Source organism: Mastigoproctus giganteus, chromosome 6, assembly GCF_048544385.1.
Source record: "Mastigoproctus giganteus isolate SK-2022 chromosome 6, ASM4854438v1, whole genome shotgun sequence".
In the NCBI taxonomy this organism is placed as follows: Eukaryota; Metazoa; Arthropoda; class Arachnida; order Uropygi; family Thelyphonidae; genus Mastigoproctus; species Mastigoproctus giganteus.
In genome coordinates this window covers 154,787,828-154,803,107 of record NC_143580.1, presented here as the reverse complement: position 1 = coordinate 154,803,107, position 15,280 = coordinate 154,787,828, and the positions used below count along the sequence as shown (strand labels likewise).

The 15,280-nt window shown below is 35.8% G+C and overlaps 1 protein-coding gene across 1 annotated transcript in view; it reads right to left on the bottom strand.

Moving 5' to 3' along the window:
* LOC150084668 (tectonin beta-propeller repeat-containing protein 2) overlaps nt 1-15,280 on the bottom strand; it is a 262,877-nt gene that overhangs the window by 95,956 nt on the left and 151,641 nt on the right. Inside the window, 1 exon segment of the mRNA XM_090376317.1 lies at nt 6,054-6,195. Coding sequence (XP_090232443.1) covers nt 6,054-6,195 — 142 coding nt within the window.

Genomic DNA, 15,280 nt, shown 5'->3' with positions numbered 1-15,280 from the left:
CAATTTTTTCAGAAAATAAGACTGATAACATTAAATAAAGTATATGTTCTTATTATCAAATACAGTCTTAGAATAATAATAAAAAAAAATTATAAAGTACAGTAATACCCCGAAGTTACGCGATAGGTGGGTCCAACGAAAATCGCTTAAGTCGAATTCGCGTAAGTCGGGGTACAACTTTGCATATAAATACATATAAATTTTGTTTAATTGGGACCAAGGACTAACAAAAACACTAGTTTAGAAGAAAAATATTAATAAAATTGCAGTTCTTTATATATATTAATACAAAATATGTATTAAAAAAAATAAATGACTTACGTAAAAAAGTTATTTCAATGTCGATGGCTTCATAAAATCTAACAAATTCGTCTGACGACACAGAGACTTCTTTTTTTCACGCAGAATTTCTTCGTAGCAAGCTAATAATTTTTTTATTCCTTGCTTTGTAACTATAACGCGTTCTTCGTTGGAGTCTATGTTTTCTAAAATTTTTAAGCCCTTTTCAATTGAGCTAAGACCTTCTGTCATGTTTGCAATTGTCATGTGCTTTTCGCCGTTACCTCATTTAGGCCTGTAGCACGTGCAATATCACATGGTCTTTCATTTCGCTCAAAGCGTTTCACAATTTCATATTTTTTCTCTATCGACAGAGGCGGACTGGTCATAAGCCTTACCGGGGAAACCCCGGTGGGCCTGTGTGATTTTGGCCATAAACCATAGTATGAGGCCACTATAAATTTTCCCGGGTAAGAATTTTTGATCCAGTCCGCCTCTGTTTATCGATAATTGCTTTTCTTTTTCTCTCTGAGTCTGCAGTGTCTTCACCAGTATGCTTCCTTTTCACACCTTTTAAGTATTTTACTATTTTTAGGGAATAAAGCACAATTACAAAACGAGGAGGCACGCTCGATACGCATAAACAAAGCTGCACGCATGTAGCAACTGAATAAACAACACCATAAAGGCAGAGATACACTATTAACACCTCACATTTCTAGGGGTTACTACCATAAAACAATAAAAATCCAGTTGCGTTTCTGCTAGTGGAATCTGTTATAAACTGGTAGTAAACTCCATCTAATTGCATACCGATAGCTGGAATTGTGTTGGTTTTTACGTTATTATGGTGAAATGTGTTTCCCCTAAAACAAATACATTTTCAGAATCTTCTCTTTGTTCCTATCGTGTTGCGTTCGGTTGGGGTGATTCTGTGTTCGACTGCCATTTCTTGTAAACACAAAGGCGAATCATGCATAAGCCAATTCGGTTCGTGTTATATTATAAGATATCGTTACCGTATTTATAAATAGTGTATGATCGAATTCATGTAGTGTAAACACGTGTTATACGAGGACTGACTGTATACGGCTCGACCGACGCGATCCATTTCTCTCGTGAAAACGATGTAATTTCCGACAAACGTTGAGCACGAATTCGAATGCACACATATAAATATGACAGTTGGAATACAAATTCTTGTATATGTGTGTAGCTCATGCGCAGTAAAGTTGAATTTTGTTCATCTTTCGCTCTCACTCTCCGCCGTCGCACCATATATCGATAACATATGAAAAACGACCTTGAAGATAATGGGTGGCAGTGTTGCCAAACGAAAAAATCAAGAACCGCGTAACTCCGAGTTCGCGTAAGTCGGGGTATTACTGTACACCAGTTTTAACTATTTCTTGTCTAAAGTGTGTATAAAGTAAATGGACACATCTATTCTTGGATTTTTTTATTGACATTCTAGTGATATCCACTAGAAGGTTAATAATGTAGATTATGGAAAGTAAGGAATTTGGATGTTTAGAATTCAAATTTCTTACTTTGACAAGATAAAATTTAAAACCTTTGAAAGACAAGTTAAATCAAATTATGAAAAAAGCTCTTGATATTTAGTAAAGAATACTAGAAACTCTAGTTATACAGTAAACAGTTGTTTTAATATTATACTTGTATATACTAACAAAACAGTGACTTCAAATTTTATTAACATTTCATTTAATCTCCTTTCAAGATTACTATAATACTAAACTTAATTTATAACATAAGTAATTAGGCTTCAAACATAAGGAAGAAAATGGCAACTGTTTAAAACAATGCTAAACAATATTTCCTTCCATCTGCAACTCTGCACCCGCCTTAATAGAGTAAATTAATCTCTTCAACCATAATGGGAGAAAAAAAAATTATTATTGAGTACAGGCCTAAATTTTGCCATTCCCCCTCCCTAGGCGCCTCCGTAGCCAGGTGGGAAGGAGCAGCAGTGCGTAGCACATGCTTCTTGATTAGACCGGGGTTCGAGCCTGTCACCACCAAATACGGAGGATGCGGAAAGGTCAGGGAATGAGGGAATGACCACTGCATATCTCGGAGCAAATATGGCCTTAGTTGCTAATGCTCCTAAAAACCAAATAACAAACAATAACAAACAAACCCCCTCCCTAAAATGGTTCTAGTCAACAATATATTAATACATTAATAAAGGTTAAAATTTATTAATGGCCTAATAAATTTTCAAATTTCTACTTAAACTTAATCTGAAAAAAAAAAAAATAATAATAAAATAAAAAAAATAGATATCCAAGCAGTTTTCACTATGGAAAACATGTACCAGCTGTGTTGAATATGAAATTAAAACAGTAAAGCAGAATCAACAATTCATTAATTTGTAAGTACTATCAATCATGGCATTATGTAAGAAATTTTCAAAAGCATGAATTTGGATATGGTGATTTCAAATATGACCTTAGTTTTTGAACAGAATGTAAACATACAATAATTTTATATTAGATTTGACAATAGTGAAATTATAGTATCCTTATAATACCGTGATAAATCTGACTAAAAAATGAATAGCAAATGCTTAGAAAACAGTACTCACCTTGTATAAATCTGCAATAAAATTTTTTGGTAGATGGCGGTTAAATTTAGGTTGAAAGAAGCATTAAATAGAACTAAGGTGGGGAATGGGATGAAAATATTTTAAACAGATTTTAAAATGAGCGCAAGGAAGTAGAAATGCAGATCTCCAATCCTTGGTTGTCATAAAGAGGTTAAAAGACGAAAATGAAAAAAAGAAAAAAAAAATTGGCACCACCGGTCTTCTCTCTTTTTTCATTTTTCATTTACGTCTTTTAACCTCTTTATGACAACCAAGGATTGGAGATCTGCATTTCTACTTCCTTGCGCTCATTTTAAAATCTGTTTAAAATATTTTCATCCCATTCCCCACCTTAGTTCTATTTAATGCTTCTTTCAACCTAAATTTAACCACCATCTACCAAAAAAATTTTATTGCAGATTTATACAAGGTGAGTACCGTTTTCTAAGCATTTGCTATTCATTTTTTATATTAGATTTGTTAACAATGTTTAACATCTGTGCAGAATAGAGTATTAATCTTTGCTACAAGTAAACAACAAAAAAAATTACAAATTAAAAAAGTAGAAACTCTCCTTGGGTTAATCAAAAAAAATTCCTTAAAAATATACATTCGAATATCTTTGTCTTTTTCAGTCAGTGTGATTATCCTGAACCAAGAACCAGATATAGTCACCCATAAATAGGGTCTTCCCATTGTCCTTGGTACCTCTTCTCCATTGACTGTATTTTCTGGTGGAATCCCTCCTCATGCTCTGTACTAACATTTCCCAGATTTGGTGTGAAAAATACATGTGTGAGAGTAAAAGAAATGAAGTTTGACATTCTGCATCCATTTTTCCATAATTTTTAATAAAGCTGCCAACTAATTCTTTGTAATATTCACTCTTAATGTTACAAGAAAGCGATTCACTACAAGGTGAAATGACTACTGGGAATTTTGTTTAGCATCAGTCATTTTGTCTTTCAGTTCTTTTGAGGTCAATATTTGCTTACTTGTGGACCAATAAATATGACATCTTTAGGGATCCCATATGTCCCAGATTTATGGATTTTATGGATTTCTGTCCCAGTGTCCTGACAAAGTCAACTCGGGAACAATGGGACAAAAGTCCCATTTTTTTTAAAACAACATTGTTTCTGAAACATTTTCATCTGACACCTACCAATATTGAGTCAAGCTCTACTATACAAGTATCTCAAAACAAAGTAGCCCATACCCGCAGTTAACCTTATAGTGGTTACATGGATTGACCAGTACCAAGATATATATCATCATTGTGCTACTTTGTTGGGAAATACCTTTAATGATTTGAGTTACAGTTAATCATTGTCTCAGTTTGCATTGTCCGCACTGCAGTGTTCATGCCGATTTCTCAGTGTTCTACTTTTAACATTTCATTATTTTTATATTTGGAATATATAAATAATTTTATACTTTGAATAACAAAATAATCCTTCTTTAAAATGCTGAAAAGAAAATGAATGTTTACTAACAGTTTAAAGGAGCAATTCCCAATTATAAAAGAAAGCAGTGTTAGTGGTGATTCCTCAAAAGTGGAGTGTTCCATGTGCATTGCTATGTTTAGTGTTGGTCATGGAGGAAAGGCAGATATATTTGATCATGTCAGCACAAAAAAACATAAGGCTGCTGTGGCTGCAAAATCCTCCAGTCAATCATTAACATCATTTTTAGGCAACAAAATTCTGGGCAATGAAGAAAGAGATATAGTTGCAAAAGAGGTTATGTTTGTTTATTATACTATCAAACACAATCATAGTTTCCAGTCAATGGACTGTACTTCAGCTCTTTTAAAAACATTTCTAAACAAAAAATCTTAAAACATTACCTTAAAACAAAATCTTTAAATATTATTAAAATCATTTATTTTAACATTAAATAATGAATTTATTTTAACATTAAATTCATTTTAAAATCATTATTTAAAAAACTTTATTAATAAAGTTTTTTACTAATTCTTATCATTATTACATAAAATAAAAACTCATGATATTTCTATCAATGTAATCAGGATCAAATGTGACATTATTTAATTCCTCACTCTTTAAATCCCTGCACTTTGACTAACTTTTAAGAATAAATACCTCAGAATATAGAATTCTTGAATGACTGAATGCTGATATATTTATGGTATTACTTAATATAAAGATATTTAGTATTTAAATATAATAAAATAAATAAGAATATATTTTTTAATATTTTAAGGACCCAAGAAACATTTACCCATTCCAAATTATTTAGTTTTACCTAGAGAAAAACACTAACATAAAAGGAATGGGCAATAACACTAGTGTATATTATTTAAACTTATAATTAACCTTTAACTTAAAATAATGATTTCTTATTTTCATTTTTGTAGTATTGAGTTCTTATTTGATATTATGCTAAAATAATACAAAAAAGAATATTTAAAGTAAAATATTGCACAATAAAAATAGCAAAAGTCAATAACTCAGGTCTTAAGGCCTTAAGTTGGGACCATCTTCCTAGTTTTAAAGAATAGAATTGGTTTCTTAAGTAATCTTAATCAAAGATGGATGTGAAGTCATTGTTATTTACATAGTGCATTCAGCATCTAAGACCATGCTATGCAGATGTAATTTCCAAAAGTCAGTCACCAGTGCTTGAATTGGACAATATTAACAACTGAGTGTCAATATTTGTCATAAAAACAAGATTAAATGTATTTTTTGCAGGTGAACAAATCCATGTTAACTATTTTAACTTGGTTAACATGTTTGCTGCCCTCATGCATGTAAGTGTAAATGGCACTAATGACGATGTGCCATCGCACATATATGAGTTTTTATGAATTTTAAGATTTGTAAGAACTGTCCAAAATAATTGTCCACTAGAATACGAGTGGACAATTATTACTCGTATATATATTAAGCACTTGAATATACCCTATTTCTTAGCCTGAAATCAGGATTTGATAGAGGTAAAATGTAGCCAATTTTGGAGTTGTACAGACAAGGCAAGTATAAATACTTTGTTAATGAACATGATAAATTCTTAAATTCATTACTATTTTTGTGGATGCAGTGTTTTTTTAATATTTAATCATTAATTTGCACATATATTCTTCAAACAATGTATAGATAGCTATAATTTAATCAAAAGCAAAGATTCAGTTACTACAAACCTGCCACAATATATCAGCATCTCCTTCAGGCACATTATTATTTACTCCGGTTTTGAGCCATAATTTTTCCTGATTATCAGTTATCCAAGCTACAGCAGGAGGACCAAGGGCTACACTACGTATGACAGATTTTAAACCTAACCTGAAAATTTTTTTAATATTTGTTAGGTTATTATTTGTTGTTAAAAACTTTGCGAGTTTTAATTTGTCATTAAAATTTACTGAAATTATCTGTTTTCAGTTATAATAACTGAAACAATAAACTTCAACAAATAAACTAAAATAATAAACTTCAACAAATAAACTAAAAACTGAACTTAAACTAAAACAAATGATTGCTTCAATTACTGCTATGTTACTTCTTAAGTGTGATGATACGGTCTATCAGTTTATTCTATATTACAACAATCTTCATTATCACACTATAATGGGGGCAAGCTTACTCTTTTTTTCTCTCTTGTGCTCTGCTCAAAAAAAAAAAAAAAAAACACTGAATTGTTTTCTCTGATATAAATGTTTGTAGCAGAGTTTAACTCTCTCAGCCACTTGTTGTATGAGAGCTGAGGTATTGGGGGAATAGAGTTAAGAAAAGGCACTTGATATTGGCATCTTCACTTGATAAAATTTCAGTAGGAAGATGTGCAAGTGTATTATCTGATAGTAATAACACACTTATGTTTTTGTTTTAAATTTTTTCTTCAAATGATTGTGTCTTTTAAAAGCTAATTTGTGAGATCATACTGAAAAAATTTCAGAACTGGATCATTAGGGAAAATCACCATTCTGCATAAATAAAATATATATATAAAAAGGCAGTCTGAATATAAAGAATAGCATCAATAATGTGTGTTCTAAGATAAATTACTAAAAATATGAATTTTAAAAATGTCATCACTCCATAAAATAGTAATATTTTAATAAAAATGTCCATTTCTATAAAACACCACTGTTCATACACAAATGAAATTTAATTAGAGAAAAGAACCTTACATGCTTTATACAAGAGAAAGAAAAAAAAAAAAAAAAAAGAACCACCCTCTCTGTAAAATGACTATTAAATACCCAATTCAAATTAAAGTAATTTAATTTGTGGATATTAGTAATAGCCATATAGTGCAAGGAAGCCACTGGCTTTTGCTGCACAGGCCAAGAAAAAAAAAAAAAAAAACAAAGGTAGATAATAAAATACAAATTATGTGCTTCCCTTATCACAGAGGTAACTACCTAGTTGATCTTGAATTTATTCAAACTGTCAGCCTCAGCTACCTGTAAAGCCAACTTGTTCCAGCAATCAATGACTCTCTCTGGCTAAAAGAAAACTTCTTAAAATCTAGTCTAAAGTGTCTCCCCTGTAATTTGAATTTATGGCCCCTAGTTCTCGACTGAATTCTTTATAACAATGAAAATTCCACCTTCATTCGTTTTACTAACAACTTTCAGAGCCTTATAAACCTCAATCAGGAACCTCTGAGGTGCCTGGTTGCAAAGCCCTGCAGCCCACATTATCAGTCTTTCCTCATACGGCTGCACTTTTGCTGATCTCACCATGCGAGTTGCCCATTCTTGGACCCTTTCAAGAAACTCAACGACTTTTTTTTTCAGATGAGGTCTCCATACTTGCACACAGTATTCCAAATGTGGTCTTACAATTGGCTTATACAGTGGGATTATACCCTTCCTATATCTATAGCAATTTGGGTCTGTCTTAAATGTAAATCACAATTAGTAGTTTTAGCTTTATCAATTCTAATTTCAATAGCTTCTATATTTTTAAATACTTTAACAATATTTTTCTTTTGACCATCAGACAAATAGATTTTATAAAACTGTATTACATTTATTAAAGACATAAATCATATTAATGTTTAATGATTAGCTAAAACACTTCAATCAGGTATGCTCACAGGTGCCTGGTTTCCGAGAAATAAAGTCTTTCATGGTAGGAATACAGTTTTGTATCCTTGACTAATTTGTTCTTCTCTATACCCATTCCAACAATTCCACATCATTCTTAAAATGAGACTTCCAGACCTGTATGCAGCCTGTTGGCACAGGTAATTGCGGTCTGATGTGAAGTTCTCAATTTGCACAGAGAACGTCATGTCAGATTATCCAGGCCTCTTTTTTTCCCACCATTACATTAGAATGAAGAGAAAAGTGATAATATTAGTGAGAGGCGATTATCAAGTTATAATATTTTAGTTATAATGAGTGATACCGCACAAGTCATAATACATTTTGTATATGATTGCTAGTTGATTAAATATGGTACTTAAATCTATAAAAAGTTTCTATACCCATTTTCAGGAACAACTAATTATATATAATTCTTACTATGAGAAAAACTGATTTTGATTTATGGCACTCTTGTTTGGAATGAAATCTGATACATACATTTCAAAAACCTTGAGACTGAGCAATGTAAACAGGAGGAAAACAGATTTTTGTAAAAAGCAGGAAGTTTCTTAAAAGCCTACACTGCACTGTAAATTAAATTTCAATGACAACAGGTACAAATTGTTATGAAATACAGCTAGAGATTGCTTTTCTGTATGTTTTCAAATCTTAGAAATAGAACTAGAAAAATGATGCAAGAAAGGAAGCTTATACAGCATCAGATGGAAAAAAAAAAAAAAAAAAAACTTCCCATTTCACCAGTCTATCCCCCTCTAATAGTTTGTCTAGTTCTTCCTTGAATTTATTCAAACTATCCACTTCTACAACACTTGATGGAAGTTTCTTCCAACAATCAACTACAGACCAACTGAACAGAAACCTCAGCACATCCATCCTGCAACCATCCTTTCAAACTTTGAATTTGTGCTCCTCGTGTGCATGTAGGAAGCTTTCCAACAGCACTGAGTTACTCAATCCATTCAAAGACTTAAACACCTTAATCAGATTTTCTTGCAAGTGCTTCTGCAGATGCTCCAATTTGCAGAACTGAAGCTTTTCCTGGTAAGACCATCCTTTTGTTCCTCTCACTAATCTCTTTGCTCTTTTCTGCACCCATTCCAACTGATCCACATCCTTCCTAAAATGAGGCTTCCAGATCTATAAGCAGTACTCAAGATATGACCTAACCATTGTCTTATACAACAAGATAAACACGTCCTTATTCCTGCTGGAAAAATTCCTGTATATCACTGACAAAACCCCATTGCTGTCCTGGTAACATTCTCAGAAAACTTAATATCTGATTGTACAAGTACCCCTTGGTCTTTTTCATTCTTCCTGACCCTGGGTGTGGTACCACATGGTTGGTATGTTAATCTCGAATTACTGCTCTCCAGTAGTGGGTGGTAGTAATGGGAGTGACAACAGATGGTATCACTCTGCCTCAGCCATCACTTTGACCTTGGGGAGGTAGGTCCGATGAAGCGGCTTTCTCAATCACACCCCCCACCCAAACATGGATTTTTTTATTTTCTTTATAATCAGATTCTAATCGGGGTCCATGATATTGGTGGTACAATGTCGTACCTGGGCTAATTGCCCCCTTTTATTATTATTATTATAGGCATATGATGCAAGGAAGCAAGTTTATAAAGCACCAACAAAAAAAAAAAAAAAAAAAACCCATAGCTGGATGAAAATGAGAAATAGAAATAGTGAACATACTTCATTGAGTGTGGAGTGGATAAAGTCACTCATATTCAGGCCTTAGGAATAGGGGTTGGTTCAAGACAGTCTCCTGTGGACAACAGTGGAGTGAGTGGCACTATCTACCATAACTGAAGGACAAGACCACCCAGCCCAACCAACTGGAAATGCTTCCTGTGCAACTGCACTAGTGACCAACGAGGAAAGAAGAAGAAGCCAACACATGAAGTGGAGCATCGAAATGAATACATGTATCATGCAAGCATACTATGATGCTAGAGACAGACAAGACAATGTACAGGACGAAATATGCACCGAGTGGTTGGAAAGGTTCCCGACTGTTCAAGTCACCGAATAGTGAATAGCAGACCATCATCAAAAAGAACCTCATAGCTCCTGCAATCTGGGAAAAAATCAAGCAGGATGTGAGCAGCCCACTACAAACAGTGATGAATGTGGACACAACGGAACCAGAACTGGAGGAGGCACGGCAAGTAAAACTACAATCCAAAGCAGTTGAAGTGGAAATAGACAAGATTGCGATATCCAGAATAGAAGAAGATTAGAATTCAGGGGAATGGACCCCACAAAGACCCACACCATACCAGAGACCTAACACAATCCTGTGGAAAGTCACATACCACCTCAATACACAATTAATACCAGATTATCTCAACAATGATGTAACACAAGGCACTATCTGCACAGCCATTTACTGTGCCGCTTTATCAGCCACCAGTACGAATGGAAGGGAAACCAGAAAATAACATAACACAAAGCACAAAGACAAGGAACCACCAGCCTGGGAAAGGAGGCTACGGCAAAAGACAGAAGAGATGAGTGAAGATAGGCCAACTGATCCAGTACCAACGGGATCACAGAGGTAAGAAGCTGATCAGAAAAGTGAAAGCTATCCTAGAGAAAGACATCATCCACAGCAAACATGAGACATATAATCACAGAATCAAAGAATACCTTGATACCCTTAAGCAGAAACTCCTGGAATTCAGCAAGAGGCTTCACCATTACAGGGGAGTATCCAGAGGAAAACAGACAACAGGATATTTAATGAAAACCAGACAGCCTTCTACAGGAACACTGGACAACAGGAGAAGAAAGGCAATGAACCCTCTGACCAGAAGGCATTTGAGGAGTTCTAGGGCAACCTGTGGAGCAGCGAAGTTAGCAACAATGGCTGTGCTCACTGGATAGATCTAGAAGCGAAGAAAACCAAAAAAAAATGTACAGGAGATGAGAGAATAATGGGAGATTTTGGAGAAAGAAGTACAACAATCGATCAGGATGAAAAACAACTGGCAAACCCCAAGAATAGATAACATCCACAACTACTGGTACAAGAAGTTCAGTCACACATGCAGGCACATAGCGGAGTAGTTCACCCAGATAATAAGGAACTCTGACACAATCCCAGAATCTCAAGTAATCACCTACCTAAAGGCTAAGGACAAAGCCACCACAAACCTGGCAAAGTACAGACCAATCACCTGTTTACCAACAATGTAAAAGATCCTGACCAGCTGCATAAACAAGATATCAGACCACCTGGAGAGCCAAAACATCATGGCTGAGCAGCAGAAGGAATGTAAGCAGATGAGAGAAGGATGCAAGGAGAAATTGACCATTGACACTGCAGTTATGGAGCAGGCCTACAAGAAGTATCGCAACTTGTGCTCGACTACCACAAAGCCTTTGACTTCCTGCCCCGTAGCTGGCTGATAGAGACGAAGATCTACAAAGTCAACCCGACACTGACACATTTCCCAGAGGCAACCATGGAACAATGGAGGATCATTATCAAGGTCGAGAATATCACAACCAGACCGATACCCATTCCATGGAGATGCCCTGAGCCCATTATGGTTCTGTCTAGTACTCAACCCACTGTTCACCATGCTCAATAACAGAAAGCATAGATATACTCTAAAAGAAGGGAGGAAAAGCTTATACACCCTCTCTCACTTGATGTATATGGACAACATCAAACTCTATGCTACGACTGAGAATCAACTCCAACAGCTACTCGGGATTACCAAACAGTTCAGCAGTCAAATCAAGATGCAGTTTGGTCTAGACAAATGCAAGGATTACATCAAGGACATCCAGTCAGACAAAACTACTAGCTGAAAATTGACGAAGAGATTGAAGCCATAACAGAGGAGGAGATGTACAAATATCTGGGGATGATGCAGTCCCATCAATCAAAACAAGAGGAGATCAAGGCCAGCCCGACTGAGAAGCCTGCTAAAAAAATCAAAGTTGAATAGTAGGAGCATGGTCACAGCCATAAACAATTACACAGTCTCAATACCAATGTACTCCTTTGGGATCATAGATTAAACCAACACTGAGCTGGAAGAGATTATGAGATTAACTAGGATAATGATGATCAAGAGCTGCCACACCAGTTGGCATTCGAGGTGAGCGGACGCGCTTAGACAGGGCTCCTCAGTTAAGTGGTTTACTTTTGGATAGTGCTTTTAAATATTTGATTTATTTAAATATTGTTGGATTATTTTGTTATAGGTTTTCCTGTAACTGTTTGATTTTAATAATATTATAGATATAATTTTTTAAAGTTACTTTCATTGATATTTATTTAATTTTATAATGGTTGTTACGAGATCTGCCTTAAACACGTCACAGGGTATCGTGAGTCACACGGAAATAGCAGATGGCGATTTACGGGTGAGTCATGATTTAATCCATTGTGGAACCTGTGGAATGTTTTCCAAGGTCGACCTGGTGACTAATCCTACCTCACCTGGGGATTCTTTTCTTTGTGATCGATGTAAGGAGTGCACCGATCTTAAATTACAATTTGGTGCACTGATGGAACAATTTGAGTCCCTGAAAAAACGAGTGCTTGCCCTCGAAAATAATGCTTCTGGGAGCTCGTCAGGGACTCAAAACTCCAGCAATCTACCAAGTGATGCACACCCGATTCGAGCCTCAAAACAGAAAAACCAAGTGCAAACTACCCTGGTTAGAAAGGACATTGTTTTATTAGGAGACTCCATTGTCAGGGAAACGGGGAATATTTTTTGTAATAAAGATAGGTGGAGCAGAACCAGGGTATGTCTGCCGGGAGCAACTATTGATGATGTCACCAACAGACTGTCAGAGTTTAAAGGGGGTAAAGAAAATATTATTATTCATGTGGGGACAAACGATATTAACGTACACGATCTGACGATTTGTTGGAAAAATACAGGACCATGCTGAGGAAATGTCGCGAGCTAGGCCATAATGTCTATGTGTCTGCAATTCTGCCCAGACACGATAGGAGGGATTATATGTTAAGAGCCTTGTGGATTAACTCAAGACTTGAAGGAATCTGCAAGGCTTTAGGGGGTAAATTTCTATCAGCATGGCCCACACTTGTAGGTAGAAGGAATTTGTTTTGTAGAGATGGGATACACTTAAACAAAGGTGGTGCAAAAGTTTTTGCCAGTATTATTGAGGATACCTTAAAGGCTCAGGGAAACTGCTAGTTAGGGGGGATGTGGGTAATACTGACACGCGTTTATCTGATAATATTGGTCAATGTAACTCTTGCACATACCTTAAGAGTTCTTATCTGTTACCCCAACTGGACGTATTATCTAGATATTCTGGGGGCAAAGACGTTTCACGTGAGCAGGTAGCTAATATCAGGGAAGAGAGCCTAAAAAACTTCAAGGGTTGTGTTAGGGTTGTTAAATATACAAGAACAGTAAATCTTAATTGTTTATACAGTAACGTTAGAAGTGTCGTCAATAAAATGAGCGAATTCGAACTGCTGGTTAAAACAAGTAACGCGGACATAATAGGGCTTACGGAGACGTGGTGCCACCCGGAAATTGGGGATGATGAGTTTCAGTACGGCTTGTATAATGTATTTAGGAAGGATAGAGTAGAAAAAAGGGGTGGTGGGGTAATGCTTCTTATCAGAAGCAGCCTGAGTGCGACGATAGCTTTCCCAGATTCAGACATTTCACATGCTAGTATAGAGTCTGTATGGTGTGAGATAGTTGGAAACAAAGGTACAATGCGAGTAGGCGTAATCTACAGACCAGGTGATTGTGAAGACTATGACAAAAGCCTCTACATGCAAATGGAATGGGCAAGTAAGCGTCAATGCCTTATTATGGGTGATTTCAATTTGCCTCTAATTGATTGGAGTAAAGGGGAAGGAAACTCGACATGGGGAACAAAATTTTTAAATCAACTAGATGACTGTTATTTGTATCAACATGTCAGGGAAAGTACTAGAGAAAAGAATATCCTAGACCTCATCATCACACATGAATCAGATGACATAACAGGGCTGACAGTAGAGGAACCAGTAGCAGGAAGTGATCACGGAGTTCTACGGTGGATGATGACGAGAGAGGTAGCAGAAGTAAAAGGCAAAGGAATGGGTTTTAATTTCAGAAAAGGAAATTACGATGCCTTAAGGTACTACATGGCCTCTATTAACTGGGTAGATATCGCGCAGAGAATGAATACAATTGAACTGTGGTACGCTTTTAAAACATTAATCACAGATGCCTTGAATGCGTATATACCATTAAAAAAATACTTCACGAGAAGGGTTCCAAGTTGGATGAATAGTGAAGTTGCCACATTACTTGAGCAGAAAAAGGTGGCATGGAAACGTTACAGAGCAATAAAAAGTACTGAAGCCTATAACAGCTACAAGGTGGTGTGTAATAGAGCCACAGAAAAGGTTCGACAGGCAAAGGCAGTTTATGAGAAATCACTAGCAAACAGAGCAAAGAGGGGGGATAAAGAATTCTTCACATATATAAATGCCAAGAAGAGCAGGACAAACCAGATCGGACCTTTACGTAAGGGAAAGGGGATAGTAATAAATACACCAGCTGCCGTTGCAGATGAACTCAACAGTTATTTTGCATCGATATTTACAAATGAAAAGCCTTTTGTGGCAATGGGAAATTGTGGGAGCGAAGTTAAAAAATATGTAATTAATGATATTGAAATTTCGCAAGATTATTTAATGAAAAAACTTTCAAGCCTACAGACTAGTAAGGCTCCTGGAGTTGATGGAATATACCCTATAATCTTGAGAGAGGCGGCAAGCGAGTGCATTGAACCACTGAGGCTGGTTATGCGAGCATCACTAGACTCTGGGGAGATTCCCTTGGATTGGAAAAGTGCAAATGTATCTCCCATACATAAGGGTGGCTCTAAAAGTGAAGTGGGAAATTATCGACCTGTCAGTCTGACTTCAGTAGTAGGGAAAATCATGGAGGCATTGATCAAGGGTGGAATTCAGGATTATTTGGATAGAATTGAAATTCTCAAGGATACTCAGCATGGTTTTGTAAAGGGAAAATCATGTTTAACAAATCTGGTTCGCTATTTCGAAAGGGTCACTCACGAGCTGGATTTAGGGAATAATTTCGACATTGTTTATTTAGATTTCAGCAAAGCTTTTGACTCAGTCCCACATGAGCGGTTGCTTTATAAGCTGGAACAGGTTGGAATCACTGGGAAAATCCTTAGATGGATAGAAGGATGGCTTCAGGGCAGGAGGCAGAGGGTTGTGATAAATGGCTATTCCTCAGATTGGGTTGATGTAAGAAGTGGGGTTCCCCAAG